Source organism: Megachile rotundata, chromosome 2 (assembly GCF_050947335.1).
Source record: "Megachile rotundata isolate GNS110a chromosome 2, iyMegRotu1, whole genome shotgun sequence".
Classification (NCBI taxonomy): domain Eukaryota; kingdom Metazoa; phylum Arthropoda; class Insecta; order Hymenoptera; family Megachilidae; genus Megachile; species Megachile rotundata.
The window spans coordinates 23605231-23622974 of NC_134984.1; the positions used below are offsets into that span (position 1 = coordinate 23605231).

Here is a 17744-nt window from a genome sequence, read left to right on the forward strand (position 1 = left end):
CACTTGGTGCCAACAAGTAAAAGCAGTAAGCGCCACATTGTTGGATATTGGTTACACGCAGCACGCAACTCTATGGTTTCGTGCGAGTAGTGCGCCGCCGTCGGGATGTGTAACACGTCGGTGTAATTTCGTGTACATTTGACTGTTTGACGGTAGTCGTTGTTAGCCATTCAAGTAAGAAACATAGCGAAAGGAGATTGTTACTTGTGTGAGAGAAAATATCTTTCTAACGGAAAATGGTTGCAGTAAAAGGTCGAAAAAGTTCAAGTAAAAATCCTCCTATATTCAGTCATGAGTTTGTTATTCAAAATCATGGAGATATCGTTTCTTGCGTGGCGATGATCTTCGTAACGGGTTTGATGGTGCAGGTCAGTAACCCATCTAAATATTAATGATATTTGTAATTTATGTATTAATTCTTTTACTCTTTGATGATATTTGTCATTTAACACGATTATTCAAAATAAACTAACGAACAATTAGCATTTTGTCTATTGCTTTAACTTGAACTGTTAATATAATGACCATATGTTATCACCGGCATCCGTTGATCAGTAATAAACGTAGTTACTTAGCTTAAGCAAAACAGTTAATATTCTGTTACTTATTACAAATTAATTTTAGGCAACATCACCATGGGCATATACATTTATTGCTGTTCATCATAATATAACATCTGATACAGAAGATCCAAGTGCACCACTAAAGTATACTACTGGTTGGAAAGATGCTTGTGCCGTATTTTTTTATTTTTTGATAACTATTGTGATGCATGCTGTATTTCAGGAATATATTTTTGATGTAAGTTATATTCACTATAATTTATCTTGCAACCAAGAACATGTATTTTTACTACAATGTTTTTTGTAATATCTTTCAGAAAGTTTCAAAACGTTTACATCTGAGTAAAGTAAAACTTGCTAAATTTAATGAATCTAGCCAACTTGTCCTGTTTTATCTTTTGTCCGCTATATGGGGCATTGATATAATTATCAGGTAAACAACTAAGTAATAAATATAGAAGTCTCTAGATATAGTCATATATAACATTATTTTGCATCATTTTAGGGAAGATCTGTTATTAAATATAACATCATTATGGCAACAATATCCTGTGCCAATGTCTTTCTCCTCGAAACTATTCTTTATAGGACAACTCTCGTACTGGTTACATTGTTATCCTGAATTATACTTCCAAAAGATAAAGAAAGAAGATATTCCCCCTCGTGTTGTACAAGCAACTATTGGAATATTATTCACTCTTGCAGCCTATGTTTTAAAGTATAAAAATATTTTTTAAGAGTACAATGCATTAGAAAATTAATTTTTTAAATTTAATTTACATATTTTGTGTAGCTTTCAGCAAGTTGGAATCCTATTATTGGTCCTTCATTATGTAGGAGATGCTATGCTTCATGGAGCTAGACTAGTTCATTTTGTTGGTAAAAAAGAAAAGATGACAAAAAGTAAGTACTGTTTAATTATACGTGATACTTTATGAAAAAATAGATATTATAATTATATAATCTGTTACAGTGGCTTTCTTCATTGCCAATTCATCGTATGTTTTTGTACACGTTGCAACACTGGCTATTGCAAGTTTAGTGTTCTTATATGGCTTAAGTCAAGTCGAAAGCTCATTCGATGTGGCTACTGGGAACTTTAATATTCCGGCCGTGCGATTTTCATCCTTAGGTATTATTGTCATGTTCCAAACTTACCTAGCTTATGTATTTATTAAGAGGCAGATTAAACGTGCACGTGAAAACGTGGTCCCAGTACAAACAACAGTGAAGTCAAAGCTGAAGTCAAAGAAGAAAGAAGGTAAGAGAAATGCAGAATTCTTGTAATATTTATTTATATTAAATATTTTCATTTCAAATATGAAATTTCTTTTTATTTAGGAAAAAAATCGGCTGTATCCGAAGACGATGATTTGCCAGAGGTCGATCAAGCGACCAAAAAACACCTTAGATCTCGTTCATCCGCGAAAGCAAAATAAATATGTATTTAAAAGGAACTTATTCAAGGCTAATCAAACATCTAGTATAATAATATTAGTATTTTGACGACATTTTTTATTTTAATATCATTTTAAAACATGCACCATTGTACAATTGTCCCACAACATTAACTGTAGATAAACTTTATTCTTCCAAAGGGAGAAGTATTCGAAGTACTGTATATAATTTTTTATGTTTATTATATGCGTTATGCACAGAGATTGCGTTATATTACTGTTTTATATATATTTAGTAATGTATAAGTGTGGTTTGAAAATATTTTGTATAGAGGAAAATATGAAAAAAGTAACACATTTCAATACAACGTATAAAACATGATGAATAAAATCGTACTTTACGGGACAACGAATTCGTATTATTAATATTTCCTTATACGTCTTGTTTCTACTTTTGCGGTTATATACAGTATGAGGAAAAATAGAAAAATAGCAAAAATAGATAGTTATATTTAGACAAATTATTTTACAGTAACATACTGTTCATTTTTTTGCGCAAAATGAACACTTGATGTGTTTTATTTTTATCTAATAAAGTTGTGTCAGTGGAGTTATATAGGTTGGATATTTCGCGCGCTTTTGTACGCGCTATGAAAATTGTCCCAATTATTGAGTAGGAAACATGTAATAAATATGCAATATTGTAACAGTGTGATGATAAATGTTATATTAACGTTGGAATAAAATTTGAATCTAGAGCGTAATTATAGGTTTTTATTAAAATACTGCGACGTGATAAAGTTTTATGAAAAATTAAAGGAACGTATTTCATTTTTGCGCTGCTTGTCAAAGACTATGGCTAAACGAAAAATTTTAAATAGACGTTCTTCCAGAAGCAGCAGATATACTGGTTCTGGTATTTTAGATCCTGATACGGATGTAATAGATAATGGTATATATTTTATAATTTTTAGTAAATTAAATGGTTTGATTGAAATAGGTTATGTTCTCTGTTGTTTATATTTCAGAATACCCATGTTGGTGGAAAGATTTGGAAAACAATACAATGGTACGACCATCCATTAATTATAGTATGTTAAATGAAACAAGTCGACATTTGGATTCTAGTTCAAGAATAGAAACAAGCAAAATAGTTAATGAATGGTGGAAAGGGTTGGATCCTTCCAGTTCTTCAATAGATAGCGAGAATCGCATAGAAAAGGGTGAGTTGTTAGTTCTTGAAATTAAGTTTATTAAATCATTCTATAATAAGTTTTAATTTTACTAGGTGCATCTAAATTTAGGGTAGTAACATCAGAGTCAGAAGAAGAACTGCAGGTGAAGAAAAGAAAACTTCCTTTACGTTCGAAAGCAAAAACTCATCAAAACAATGCTTTCTTTAATATTTTGAATGATTTTGAGGATTCATCCAAAAAGATATCAATACCAGATACTAGAGATGAAAAAAATTTGACTAGTTCAGACTCTAGTAATAAAATGGTTATCAACAAAGAACAGTTAACAAATACAAAAGATAGTAGGTCAAATCAAAGCTCAAATTTAAATAATATAATAAAATCAAAGCCTAAAATTTTTAAGAAAAATTATAAGAATCAACGTAGAAGCGTCTTTGTCGATGCATTGCAAGATAAAGATTTCATAGCTTCTCCACAAAGGGGAGCTTCCATTAATGGATCTCAGAAGACGGATCAAAAAAATTCTAGCAACATGATAAGTCCCGATAATCAGTCAGAGTCATCAGATTTTGCATCATTTCTTAATGGTGTACATGATCTTTCTCATCTTCCAGCACCAAAAGCACAGAGTACCACGGTTGAGGATAGTAGTTCACACAACAGTACTAAGAGTAGCACCAGCGATGCGGAATACGAAATAGTGAAACCTAAACCTAAATTGCTAAGACACCCTACTAAAAGTATAAGAAAAAATGTTTCTGAGAGTACTTCTGTGAACGAAGAAACCGATAAAAGAACAAAAACAGGCAATTTAGAAAGTATTGCAGAAAGTAGTGAAAAACCGAAATTGTTTAAACGTCGTACTAGGAGTACAAAAAGAAATGTTTTCGAGGATATATTTGCAGCCGAAGAAAGCGATATACAAGCAGAAACAAGTAAATTAACAAGTGCGGAAAGTGCCGAGATTGCTAAGCAATCCTCAATATTTTCGTCAAATGATTTATCTAAAAGTTTTCGCAAATTACAAAAGAACGTTGTAAACGAAGATGAAAACAATGATACAGAAAATGTTATAACACCACGTTCAAAGAAGAAAAGAAAACCTGCTATTTTAAGTGTAGAGAACATTAAAGAATCTATCAAGGATCGCTTAAGTGAGAATATCGCTACAACGAACGACAATTCGGACGCTTTATTAACACAAAAAGGACATAATTTAAGAAAGTTAACAGATGTGGATGCAAGTGCTCGAAAAGAACGTTTAACTAGGCAAGGTAGTTCTATGAAACGAAAAAATGCTCTACAAAAATCTATACAGAATCAAGATAGTATTAACGATAAAAATGATGAAAAAACTTTAAATGTAACTGGAGTTGACGAAAGTGCTTCAGAGGGTTCTAACGATAAAGAAGTTTCAAATGAATTACAGAATACCAATAGAAAGCATGACAATATATCTCTGAGAAGATCTGTTGTTGATGTTACATCCAGCTTTAATAGGAAAGAACACGATAGTAAAATGAATCATGGTAGATCATCGTCTAAAACTAGTAAATCAAAGTCATCGTTATTTACGAGTGTAAATACTTCGAAAAATAAAACTAAAAATGTAAGAGATGAAAGTTTAAGTGACATTAGCAACGAAAAAACTCTAAATCAGTTGCAATATGTCGATAAAAAGACAAACTCGGTTCACAGAAAATCTGTTAACGTATCGTCTCGTAATAGATTGTCGTCTAGAGCTAGTAATTCAACGTCATTTACGAGAAAAATTGACAGTACAGATAGAAACACTTTGAACGTCGATGATAAGACGGCAAAGGATGTAAGAAACGATGATACTAGCGATTCTAACAACGAAGAACTTATAAGTAAAGTACCACGTTTGTCTTATAGAAAATCCGTCGCTAATGTTTCATCCAGTTCTAGCGAGATAGGATATCGCAATAGAATATCATCCAGAACCAGAGCTAGTACTTTAGCGTCGTTCCAAACGATTGGAGACACGCACACAAATAGCGCGAACGTCGACGATAAAAATGTAAGAGAAGTACAAGACGAAGTTACGAGCGATTCCGACGAAGAACTAATTAATAGAATACAACGTTTATCTAAAAAATCTGCTGCGAATGTTACACTTAATGTCGATGGAAAAGAACGCGATCATACAGAAAATCGTAGCGAATCATCGTTTACAGAAAAAAGAAGCGAGAAAATAACGAACACTATGGAAGTCGGTGAGAAGAATTTAAAAAACGTAGAGGACAAAGGTTTGAGCGATTCTAGCGACGAAGAACTAATTAATAGAATACAACGTTTATCTCAAAAATCTGCTGCGAATGTTACACTTAATGCCGATGGAAAAGAACGCGATCATACAGAAAATCGTAGCGAATCATCGTTTACAGAAAAAAGAAGCGAGAAAATAACGAACACTATGGAAGTCAGTGAGAAGAACTTAGAAAACATAGACAATGGTTTGAGCGATTCTAGCGATGAAGAACTTGTACGTAATGAACCACGTTTATCTCAAAGGAAATTGAGTTTTAATGGGAAGGAATGCGAGCGCACAGAGAATCGTATTAGGGTGTCGCTTGGAACTAGTAATTTAGTGCCATTGGTGAAACTTACACGAATGAATATAATGTTTCCAAGCGTTGAAAATAAAGATGAAAGAGAAACGAAGAAGAAAGAATTAATTGGTATCGGTCAGAAAGCAATTTCAGACAAATTACAATACTCCGATAAAGAAAATAAGAATATATCACAGAGCCCTGCTGCAAACGCGTCGTATAACAATAGTAGGCGCAAACGCGGTACTGGAGAAAATCGTAGTAGGTCGTTATTTAGAACTAGTAATCTAATTTCATCCGCGAAAAGTTTTGAAAACACAGACGCAAATAGCTTGAACGTCAATGATAAGAGCGAAAGGGAAGTACAAGACGAAGAATCAATTGTAAATAGCGTACAACGTTCATCCAAGAGGTCTGCTACCGGCGTCTCATCCAATTTTAATAGAAACGGACGTAGCGATATAGAGAATCATCATGGTAGAATATCGTCTAGAGCGAGCAATCCAGCGTCGACGGAAATCGTTGCGGACGTAAACTTGAATAATCCAAACATGGATGGTAAAAATTTAATGGAAACGGAAGATGAAGTAGCAAATAAGTCAGAAAATGTCTCTAAGAAGCAAGGGAATATATCTCCGAAAAAGAGTAACGTTAATGTTTTGTCTGCGTTTAATAGAAAAACAGGCAACGAAAGTACTTCAAATGTAGGCGACATAAACGCTAGAGAGGCAGAAGACGGGATCTCAGACGATTCCGCTAACGAAGAAACTTCAAACCGATTGCAACGTGCGGATAATAGTAGAAGCACGTTTCAAGAATTATTCGAATCATTCTTTCCATCCGCCCGTAAGCCGAAGAGACAGACGAGCATACGGTCATTTTTCAATTTGGATGAACCTGCGAAGCTGACGGCTACGGAGAAAAAGAAGACTAAAAAAATTCAAATGGAACTGAACAAGGTGAAGCAACAAGAAATGAATTGCATGAACGCGAACGTACAGCAACAGAGAACACAGCCGTCGTCTACGGTAAGAGCGAATATGAACGAAAGAAGGAAGCTTATGCCGAAATTAAGGAAGAAGCCAATTGTTCCCGAACAAGTACACAAAGCCTACTTGGTGAATGGTCAAGTGTATAAGGTGCCTCGACTTCCTCGTCCTAAAGCATGGGTTACGGATCGTTTGTACAATTATTTATGGAAACTCCTGGAACCTAAATATAAATTTGAAACTAGAGTAATTTCCGAAAAGTTTATACGTCGCGTATCGACAGTAACAACCTCTATCGCTAAACAAAAGTCGTATCGGAATTACGAGGGCGAGTTGTACGCGTTAATGAAAGAAATGGCGCGCCTGGGTATCGTTCGAACGCGCAATGACTTTTATAATTTCTGTCACGATTTCTTTCCGTACGAACTTCGCGCGAAAATGGTGCCGATGTTACTGCCAGGTAACAAAAGAAATATACCTTACGATCCAAGAATGTTATATAAACCGATTCTCGGTTCGTGAAGCACTCGTTTTTTTCAATACATTTCGTTAAATATCGTTACCTTGTATTTTTTTATATCGAATACACGAATCTCTCGAATAAACACGCGTAGAAAGTATTTTTATATAAAAGTATAAAAAAGTATTATATCTTTATTTTTTGTACATGTATATTTTGCAGCGATTAAAATATATTTGCATTTATCTACATTTTACGTCTTTCTCTTGCATGCAAATATCAAATGAATGCGAGAAAAAATGATTGTATCGTCAAAATAAAAATAGAGACGAGGGATGAACATTTGGTTATTCGGGCAGTTTAGGATCGTCGTATAAATCCTGCGTGCGAGGTTTGTATCGAGACGTTTCCCACGCGGTTCTGTGCTTCAAACTCCAAAGGATTAACTCTGCTTCCCTTTTTTCGTGCGCGACTGTTCGCGCCACAAAATCTTCGTATTCACCTACGAGTCGATTTCATTTAATCTATGCTGGTAACAGTTAGAGGTAGCGATGCGCATTTAATGAGAACATTTCTAAACGTTCGAGCAATTCGTGTATAGTTTTTGGTGGACATACACTTTATGTTTCGTATCTCCTTTATTACAACATTCGATCTCAGTTGGTCGTTTCTATAATCGTCAGAAAGCGATTGGACGCGTGACGGTGATCGCGATGACGGTTTTATAAATATTTGCTAGAAATCGAACGGTCGATCGACATAACGTTACTTTTGCAATACGTGACGGTGAAAAGAATGGTTCGAGATTAAGAAGGATGACTTCGAATCTACGTAATACAACAGCGTTGGTCAAACAACCGCATTACCGTGACATCTGACCCTCGTCGAGCGTACAAACAAGTTCGTCGTATTCCTCCCTTGTCGACGTTTGGTTCGATGCTCGCGTATCTTTACGCGTTTTTCGAAACAAACAAAAACGTAACGTATCGTTAAAACGTCGTTCGTGATTTTCCTCCTTCGCAAAGTTTAGAAACGACGAGATTTCGAAAAGTCCCGTTTTGTTCTCGATGAAACTGCGGGGATATCGAGACGGTGTGCGGGTTACACGGTTCATCGAGTCGTTTCAATTAACCGCACGCACGAATCTGTCCAGGTCTTCTTTTGAAGTTTAATCTCTAATGGAACTGGCGTCGCAATTAGGCGAGACTTAGTTTTGCGCGCACCACCTCGTATATAATGTTTGAGCGAACGTTTCAGAGGCACGTGACGCGGCACGCGTCGCTCGTTATTCCATCGCTCTCGCCGATTGTTTCCCTCTATAAATCATTAGCTTGCTCTTTATTTAATCAAAAGTATTAGATATTCTTTCGCGAAACGTGTATATCTACAGAAGTACCACTACCGAATCCTTGTTCCTCGATAGACAAATTTTAATAGAAAGTTTTCTATCGAGAAGCACAACTTCGTGTTCTAACGAAACGCGTCTCTTTGCGTTTTTTACACAAAGAGAACGAGCGGTAGTTAAGCGTCGTCAACATGTTTTTTCGGCTGCTTTACCCGTTTCTCCGTGTCTATTCGAACACTGAAAAATAATACGAGCGAGGTTGCCTAAAGCGTACGCGATGCGTCGTGTTTTTCAACAAAATTATTGTTATTTGTTATTCGACAGTCGTAACCAAACGAAACATAAGACAGATTCGCGTACAACGCATGCTCGTATGCGTACATATACATATATAGTAAGTACGTGAACGAGTGAGCGATTTCGGATACTGTCCTAGTTTACGAACATGCATACGAGAAATACAGGTGTTCCCGCTGACGTCATTGGTTCAACCGTTGGACGATAGAGTTGCTGACGTCGTTTGTGCGAAAACACTTCAGAACGGTTTAACCCGTTTAACCTTTGTCAGGTATCCTAATGTCTCGATGTTGTTTGCCCATCCAGCTTCGAGTGGACAATCGAGTATACGTAATTTTTAGTTTCCTTTATTATTATGAAAATAAATTGTACATCGTACTTACAATAACAAATAGTGCACAGTTTGTTGAAACTTTTTTATGCGGAGATCTTGGTCGAAACTCAAAGCCGATCGTAAAACAATCGAGAATATCGAGGGATTAGGTGTCGTAGGCGTTTGGACAAAAGAATAAAGAGAAAGAAAGAAGGAAGGAAGGAAGAAAGGATTAATCAGGGTGGACGCATCGGCTTAACTAAAAAGAGAGAAGTGCTCTGACAGATCGAGTAGCGGGTATTGGTGTTTCCCGGGGTGAGCGCACAGCTCGAATGTTATGACAATTATGAGTTTTCCGTAGGCATATCGGGGTGGCACGTGGCGAAGTGCATCGGGGAGAAACTGTGGCCGCGTGCCGTCGCGTGAGAACAAGTTCGCTCACACGCGTTACGTCTCGCACGTGCGTACTACGCGGTTTGCCTAGCCTGTGCGCGCGAGTACACGCGCATGCTCGCCACAGCCACGGACACGCGTCCAACACGCTCCGATTTTTCATTCAGCGTTTTTAATCCGATCTCGTCTAAAAATTTTTTCTTTCGACTCGAATACGATTCTTCGTTGTCGCGGCGATTCGCGAAACGTTGTTTCGTTACGAGTTCGCGAAGTAGCGACTTCAACGGATTCACCGCGAATCGGGGAAAACGACGGAAAGTGTTCTCGCAACGATTAAGATCGACTCTTTTGACGCGTACGAGAAGCGACCTCCTACGAACGAAAATTTTCTTCGGTAACGAGATAATAAACAATCGGCAAAATATCTCTTCCATGGATGCAAAAGAGTTAATAAATCGATAATTACCGTGCGGGTGCGTCGCTGGCGCTTCCATAAAATCTACGGTAAAATTGAGTATAACGTTTACACGGTCAGGGAATATGTTTAGAGAACGATATAAGATAGTAGGAGTGGCGAACGAGTCGTTAGTAGTAGGAAGAAAGTACGAGCTCTCTCGTACTTACTCGGAACTCGGAACTCGGAAGTAGTAGAATTAGACGTTGCGTCGAGCCGCGTCGCGTCGGACGTAGTAGTGGGGGTAGGAAGGGTCGTAGGTGATAAATAGAACGACGCGGCGTGTTGGAGCGGTATTTGGTCGCGTGACGCCAAGGCGTTCACATGGATCGGAATTATTGGCACGGTAACGGTTCGTGCCACTGAAAAATCAATTTCGCGTTGCGCTCAATCTCTTACGGCAATCGAAAGGAAGCTTCGATTCGATCGGGGGATCCTCTGCTCGATATGTTGAGGAAATTATTGAGCAAATCCGGTCGCAGACTCCTTAGGGTAAGACGTTGACGATTATCCTCATCGGCTGTTGCATGCACGCACGTTTCTGGCGCATCGCGCGACCTAATTTCTTAACCTCGCGTATCGCATTGCTAACCTGGCCGCCAGCCGTTCTCGGTATATTTTCATTTTCGCACGATTTCCTCGATGTAATCGATGTTTATCGCGGAAACGTCCCACTTTCGATTATGACATTTTATCGCGATAAACGAAAATTTAACGACCCGTTGAATGAAAACAATACGTGTACGATTGCGAAAGAAGAAATTTTCATGGCACGATACGTTTCTGTCGAATAAAGTAACGATAGTTGTACGTGATTTTTGTCGGTACGACCTCGCGTTACATTGATCAACTACGCTCGATTCTTATGAACATACGTTTCGTTATTAAAACTTCCATTACTATAGTTACCTCTGAATGTTTAATGTTTTCCGCTTTAAAACGCGTGCACCGCTGATGGAATGCTTACCTGAAATTAACGAAAATTCGATCGTTTTTATATTAATCTTTACACGGATTTTCGAATAATATATTTTTTCGTCACCGTTTCAATTTCATCCTCTTCTCGACTCGTTGCTTGTCGCGTTCGTCGTTTATCATTCTAATCGTACGCTCTGTGCAAGATAGACGCGTTTCCTTTGATCTCGATCAATTTTTGACAAGGCAATCACGCTTTTAAATTATGGGAAGGATGCGAAGAAGCGACGAAGAATAAAGGCGATCGAATCGATAGAAAAGATCGAAGTTGATCGTATATTCGAAGGGAGGACTAATAGATTCGACTGTTTGTTCGATTTCCAGGCCATCAAGAAACTGTCGACTCGGAGCCGCAAGGCGAAAAAGTCACGCAACTTGACCTCTTGGCACTCGGCCATACCGGACCTCGAAACAGCTTCTCTCTCTTGGTCTTTGCCGTCCCTCGATACGAAAAGTATCGACACGTACACGACCTACGTAGGCGAAAACTCGGATTCGGACTGCATGTCCATATGCTGCTATTGCGACGAATACGAGGAAAATCAGAGGAACGAGAACACGGAAAACGAAATGATGATTTAACGATCGCGTCGTTACGATTAATCGACATTTTTTCGTTCGTTTCTGTCGTCGTTTCCGAAGGATAATATTCCGAAGGAAAACTTTCGATAAGGCGGTCCATATTTCGTGAAAGTACTTCGACTATTTTACAGGGTAGACGAGCGAACGAGTACAATTTGGATATATATACATATATATATATTTTGTTTGGAAATCGAGAGATTTTTCAAGGTTGAAGAGTGCAAACTGGAGTATGGACACCGCGAGAAAAGTTGTCGGGTGTTTGGAATAACGTTGGGCGATTCGATTATTTTTTGAACCGTATTTTAACGAAAAAATCATCCTACCGTGTTATTTTTCCCTTTAATCGATAACGAGACGCTTAAAATGTTTACCAAACGAACGCGTATGGAGCAATAGGACGTCCAGTTTCAATCGTAAAATATTTCGCTCGAACAAACGTATATAAAGTTAACATCGAGGATTCTCACTTTTGCAACTCGAAATACTCGCTTGAACATCGAAAAAGATTTAACGTTTCTTTTTCTATCGATCTTCCGGAAGACGATATCGCGGTCGTTCTTAAATTTAAGCTACCTAGTCTTATCGCAAGTATTTATTTCGATCTCATTTACGTAGAAATAGTTTGTAACGATTCGTAAAAATATCTATGTACGTATGTATGTATTTTTGTTAGCGACAGCGCACGAGAGATAATCTATAAAATAATTTGTAAATAAGTTGTATTCGCAGCGATCTTTTTAAACGTAAGATTAATGTACCTAATATTATGCAATATGTGTTAGAATAGCGATCATTGTCGTAAAACTAAGAAGGATTACGCAAGCGGAGTAGAATCGGAATTTATGGATCTCTTTTACGGCACAATATTTTTGTTTACTCGTTTTTCTCGTACTTGTAAGTTCGCGCGTAAACGCGGAGTACCTCGACGACCACGATTCACAGTTGTAAAACATACGTGTACATAAGTTTGCGAATGTATATACGGTAACGCGTACGTAAATGTATATCGATGCGTCTCGATATTTTAACGTAATCATGTCCGACGAGGCTGTGACTTTTTAACGGATGATAAACTCCCGAATAAAATGGTTCTATCGATAATTCTTCACCGCGTTCCCATAATCCTTTGGTTCGTTTGCAATAAGATTATCGCGCCGAAGATAATGGCGTACTTTAAAGTAGCTCCACCGTTCGCGATCGATCGGGGAAGCTTATAGCGTATACCGAAATGGTAGCGTATATCGAAACCGCGCAACGTTATACGAGCTACATATTTCGTTTGATTCGGACCGTTTTTTTGCTTTTACCGTTAAACATTTACTACTGTACGAGTTTACGCGTCCATTAATTGACCTTTAACACCTCGATGACCTATATTAGGTGCAAAAGGAAATTTTGCGGATTTTTTACGAAAAATTTGTTATCGTTCAAATGTTCTAGCATATACGGATAACGGTACATCGATTCTATTGGACAGTACAATAGAATCTGGTTATATTGACAGTTCCTCGTGGACTTACCCGTCGCACCGTAGCGATGCTCGCCTGAGTTACAATCGGTGTTCATTGCGGAGCAGAGGAAGATTATCGGTTGTTTCGTCGGTAACGATGACTATAGAAGTTACGAAAGATAGCTACGATTTATAATAAACATAAAAAACAATCGAACAAAATATATTAGGTTTATTTTTGTAGGCGAAGTTTTAATAAAACAGAGAACACGCGTTCGCACAATTATCGCGAACAAAGTTGGGGTTCGAGAAGGGAATTAAGCGTACACAATGGCCACGTGGCGACCATCGCGTTCCTTCTTTTTTCAAGAATTAGTTTTGCTCCCCGTGGTTTTCTGAATATCCGTAAAAAACTTACGCTTGCTAATTGTTCCCACCGCGAGTGTTGCGATATTTGTCCATAATTGCGAAAGCGTTCTTTTTTCACGAGAGGTTAACGAGTCGCAAAACTGGTTCGCACAATGCGAAAGGGAGACCGGTATATTCGGTTTTGTTCTTCGCGGTAACGATGGACGGTTCATCTTGGCAAGCTGCAATGCGAAACTTTTGCATAAGAATGGTTCGCGTCGGACGCGTTGCTCGGAACTCGAAAATATCCGACGGATCTTGTTTTACGCTTCGGACAAACAGAGGAGATCGGGAAGGGAAGGAGTTCGTCGTAGTCGTTACGAACGAATTTAACTAACCGCTTAAATTTAACGATAGAAAGATATTACGGGGATTTAACGAGTACACCATTGTTCGTTTGCGTCTTTATTAGTTTTATTGCAAAAGCATTTGAGCGTTCTTTTTTTCCTACGTATATCTCGATACGTTTAATGGCACTTGTATCACGCAATCGATCCGCGTTTTTTGGCGTTTAATTTTATTGATTTTTTCTTCGATTTCTTTTTTTCAATCACAAACCATCAGACTGAGTGCGATACTAAAAATACGATAAATACAAAAGATAGAAATCACGTCGCGTCTTATCGTTATATACAATAACTATATACACTATACAATGTTACTCGCTCGTTGGGTTTTTCGAGTCGAGCATGAAAATAAATATCTTTGTTCGATCACTCTGTATTAGGTACTCGTATGACTATGGTAGTATGTATCGCGCGTAAAAAAATACACTCGTTCTCGTTTGTTCGGAATCGACGAAAAATGTTCGCCGTTACGGTAAGTATCGGGCTAACTCTTTAAGAGTCGCGAACGGATAACCATTATCTACGGTCGAAAAATGGAATTTGGACGAATCGAGTCGGAGCCTCGACGGGGAAAAATCCTCAATAGGCTAGTTCAGCACCCCAAGGCCTGTAAGGTTTCCCGTGTTGCTGTTGAGGATACTGTCCCGGATACTGTCCCCATCCGAGCGCGCTTCCTCCCAAAAGGGGTGGCATGGTTCCCGCTCCAGCTGGCATTCCGGTGGACACGGTGCTACTCGGTTCGTAACTGCTCGTCGAACTGGTGGTCAGGGTTGTCGGTGGGACGGACACTGGAACCGCTGACGAGGCATGTTCTCGATGAAAACTTTGCAAATGGGAGAGCAATCGTAGCCTCAGAGGATCTCTCTCGTCCAAACCCTCCATCGTGACCAAATAACGGCCGACTTCGGCCGCGCATTCTCCCCAGCCAACCGCGTGATAGTCCATCGCCAATTTGGTACTGTCGTAGCCCTCTGGTCCTGCAATGTTCATCGTACCGATCGCGTTATCGTTCGTTCGTTCTCGTTAACTATGGACAGGGAGAGGAAAAGGAGAGCGATTCGAGCTCTCGGTGGCTTCGACAGCCGGCTCATTGTACGTAAGCCGGCGGCAGAGGGCAACGGGACAGGTAGCGTGGGAACCGTTTAGACCCCCCTACACCGAGACACGCGTTTCCCTCCTCGTTCCAAGCACCGCCTTTCACGAATCTTCGTCTAGTCCAGTCATTTTTCATTAAGCGACACGTTTCTCGATTTATACTAGAATTTCGATCGATTTTTTTTTATCGGTACGCAACTACGCTGATCGGACCGCGTGCCAAACGGAGATGATCATTTTTTTATGTTACGATATATTGATTTATTAGAAAATTTTCGAGAAAAAACTTGATCGGTTCGCGGAAAGGATAATCGAAATGATCTCGCGAGATGGACACTCGTCTCGTTAGCGTCGTTGGTAGTATCGAACTAACGAACACGCGGGCCAATATATGTGTATTAATAAGAAAAGAAAAAGTATATTAATACTTTGATGCATGTATACCGAGGAGAGTAAAAGAAACGGGAGCGTGTGTACGGTGCGCGCGAGCTCGTAGATACGAAAATGGGAGTCGGTTTCCCACAGGGTTCGACATCTGCCCCAGCCGTGGGCAACTCGGTGCCTCCTTCACGAAGGGTGCCACGCGGGACACCCCACCACTACCTAGCTCTTGCCACCAATCGTGGGAACACCACTTCGGAAGAGTCGTTGACTTCCTGTGCTTCCCACAGGATCTCTGTTTTGGATCTAGCACCTGCTTCGCCGCAAACATCTCGTTTCGCGATCATCTATCTTTTCCGAATCGCTCTCAAAGTTTATTCCTCGTTATCGCGAGTTACTCTAACCGTGTCGATTAAATTTAGAAAGCGGGTGTTAAAAGTTAAGAGCGAAGCGCGATGGTGGATACTTAGCAAACTTGGTAAAAAGAACGCGATAGTAAAGATTGGTACGCGCGAAACGACAGATGGACGAATGATACGGGTACGCGACGAGCCACGGGCAACAGGTGTTGCTTTCCTGCGCGGATTTGGCCGATTCGAAGGAGGAAACAGGAAACGAACGGTTTCTCGGTCCGTGCAACCTTAGAAGAGAAGGATTCGAGAAGAAGTTTCCCAGGTGTTCTATCGGGAGGCGATCTACGATCAAACGTTCGAAACTCACCTTTGTTTCGTAGGGTTCGCAGATGCTCGACCGTGAGCTGCAAAATCTCTGCCTTTTCCAATTTTCCGCTGTGAGGATCTCTCGCCGCTGCCGGTACCAATCTTCGCAGCTCGCCGAGGGACGCGTTTATTCTGTCGCGACGTTTCTTCTCGATCATCCCTCTCCGACGCTTTCGCGACGTGTGTTGACAGGAATCGCCTCCCGGCGAATTGCACCTACATCGAAAAAAGGGAAAGGGTTACAGACGAGTACTCGCGAATCGAAGCTGGAGACCTCGGAACGGTTCGTTTCGCGGTAACGGATACCCGGATCGAATGATTATTTTTCCGTTCGGCTAACCCCTTTAGAGAACAATAAGATTTTAATTGCCGCGTCATTGTAGAAAGAGTCCGACATATGTTGCCCGGGTAAAGTTTACGTTGCAACAAACTATCGGATATAAATCTATCAATGGGCTCGTTTCGAACGTATAATCAAATATAACCTTACGAGAGTCGGTTAATTAAGTAATTGACCTTATGTCGCGTACGTATAGTTTATCCTTAGTAAGACTACTACTTACGGTTCTTTGCCGCTTTCCTCGGAGAACACGTCGTCGCAATCGGAGTCGCTCATGGCCCTTTTCAAATTCCTCTGCTGATGCGTTTGACTTTGCTGCGACGTCGGTTGTAACTGTTGTTGTTGTTGCTGCTGCTGTTGTTGTTGCTGTTGTCCACTCTCTTGGCTCCTTATATCCGTGATTTCGATCTTAAGATCGGTAAACTCGTGAGTAGATCTAATTTCCGTGGTCATGTCCGATCTCATGTCCGGCCTCATGCCGATCAAGTCCTGATGCCTGGCCATCTCGGGCCTGTGCAATTCCTGGTGTCTCTGCATCTCGGGTTGATGCCTTGGATCTAGTCTGTGCATCTCGTGGCTCCTGATTTCCTGATTTCTGAGATCGCCGGTGCTCGCTGGATGACGAAGTTCGTGCGGTGGCGGACGCATGTCGTGATGATGGCGCGTATCGGGATGTTGCGGCTGATAAGAAGGATGTGGCGGCGGCGGATAACCCCAGTGATGACCGGAAGGTGGCCCGGGTAGACCGGAGATGTGACTCGGTGCAACCGGCCCGGAAGAGATCTCCGACGACAGCAAGGTGCTGTTCTCGTCCGATCGCGCGACCACCACTCTCCACATTTTATTCTTTCCGGTTAATTGGGTAGCTCGATCTTGCTTTCGACGAAGGCACTTCGTTTACTCTCCAAAAATAGACTGGCCGAGGCGCGGCAGGGTGGCAAAAAGTCGATCGAAAGGATTCGCCGCTACCTGTGGCTCGTTACGGCGACACCGCCGTGTCCATCCACTACCGTCATTCCACCGTGATTCGATATCTTCGACGACACACCGTTAAACGCGACTAGATAAATCGGCCGTGTTCCGGGAACAAGTTGACACTGGTCGATTCGCGTTCACGTGTCGCGGCTTCCCTAGGATGATCGCGCGCGCGTGCGAGTCTCGCCGAAGGACGACGACGTCTCGCGGTGTCGTTGCTCGCGGTCGCGCTACTAGCGTAGAAAACGCGGAGCAATCGACGGGCGTGTGCACGAGTCGCGTGGCGGGCGACGTATGTCGTGTGCGGGAGTCGGGAGGACTCGGGGACGACACACGACTACGGCACGACCGCGTGCCCCGTCTCGATGGTGGGGGACTAGGTGCGCGTCCGGTGCCTGGTGGGGGCAACTTTTCTCTTTTGCCGCTCGATCGCAAGGTGAAAAGCGAGCTTCTCCAACCCCACGGCCCGCTGCGTCGACCGACCACGAG

At 40.6% G+C, this 17744-nt stretch overlaps 4 protein-coding genes across 4 annotated transcripts; 3 read left to right on the plus strand and 1 right to left on the minus strand.

Annotated features, from left to right (window-relative positions):
* Positions 1-43: 43 nt before the first annotated feature.
* Positions 44-2369, plus strand: TRAM (translocating chain-associated membrane protein 1). Its single transcript, XM_003706875.3, has 7 exons — positions 44-368; positions 625-801; positions 881-996; positions 1069-1281; positions 1357-1466; positions 1537-1824; positions 1905-2369. Exons 1-7 carry the CDS (start codon positions 237-239, stop codon positions 2000-2002), a joined length of 1134 nt encoding a protein of 377 aa, XP_003706923.1. The 5' UTR covers positions 44-236; the 3' UTR covers positions 2003-2369.
* Positions 2370-2512: 143 nt separating this feature from the next.
* LOC105663644 (uncharacterized) lies at positions 2513-7429 on the plus strand. The gene is made up of 3 exons (XM_012293968.2): positions 2513-2912; positions 2989-3183; positions 3249-7429. The coding sequence occupies exons 1-3, from the start codon at positions 2816-2818 to the stop codon at positions 7238-7240; spliced, it is 4284 nt and encodes a 1427-aa protein (XP_012149358.2). The 5' UTR covers positions 2513-2815; the 3' UTR covers positions 7241-7429.
* A 2695-nt stretch (positions 7430-10124) lies between these two features.
* On the plus strand, positions 10125-12641 carry LOC100877341 (uncharacterized). Its single transcript, XM_003706876.3, has 2 exons — positions 10125-10472; positions 11280-12641. Exons 1-2 carry the CDS (start codon positions 10428-10430, stop codon positions 11535-11537), a joined length of 303 nt encoding a protein of 100 aa, XP_003706924.1. The 5' UTR covers positions 10125-10427; the 3' UTR covers positions 11538-12641.
* Positions 12642-13787: 1146 nt separating this feature from the next.
* Hey (Hairy/E(spl)-related with YRPW motif) lies at positions 13788-17603 on the minus strand. Its single transcript, XM_003706877.3, has 3 exons — positions 16504-17603; positions 15942-16156; positions 13788-14722 (listed from the first exon to the last, which is right to left on the minus strand). The coding sequence occupies exons 1-3, from the start codon at positions 17118-17120 to the stop codon at positions 14325-14327; spliced, it is 1230 nt and encodes a 409-aa protein (XP_003706925.1). The 5' UTR covers positions 17121-17603; the 3' UTR covers positions 13788-14324.
* Positions 17604-17744: the final 141 nt, after the last annotated feature.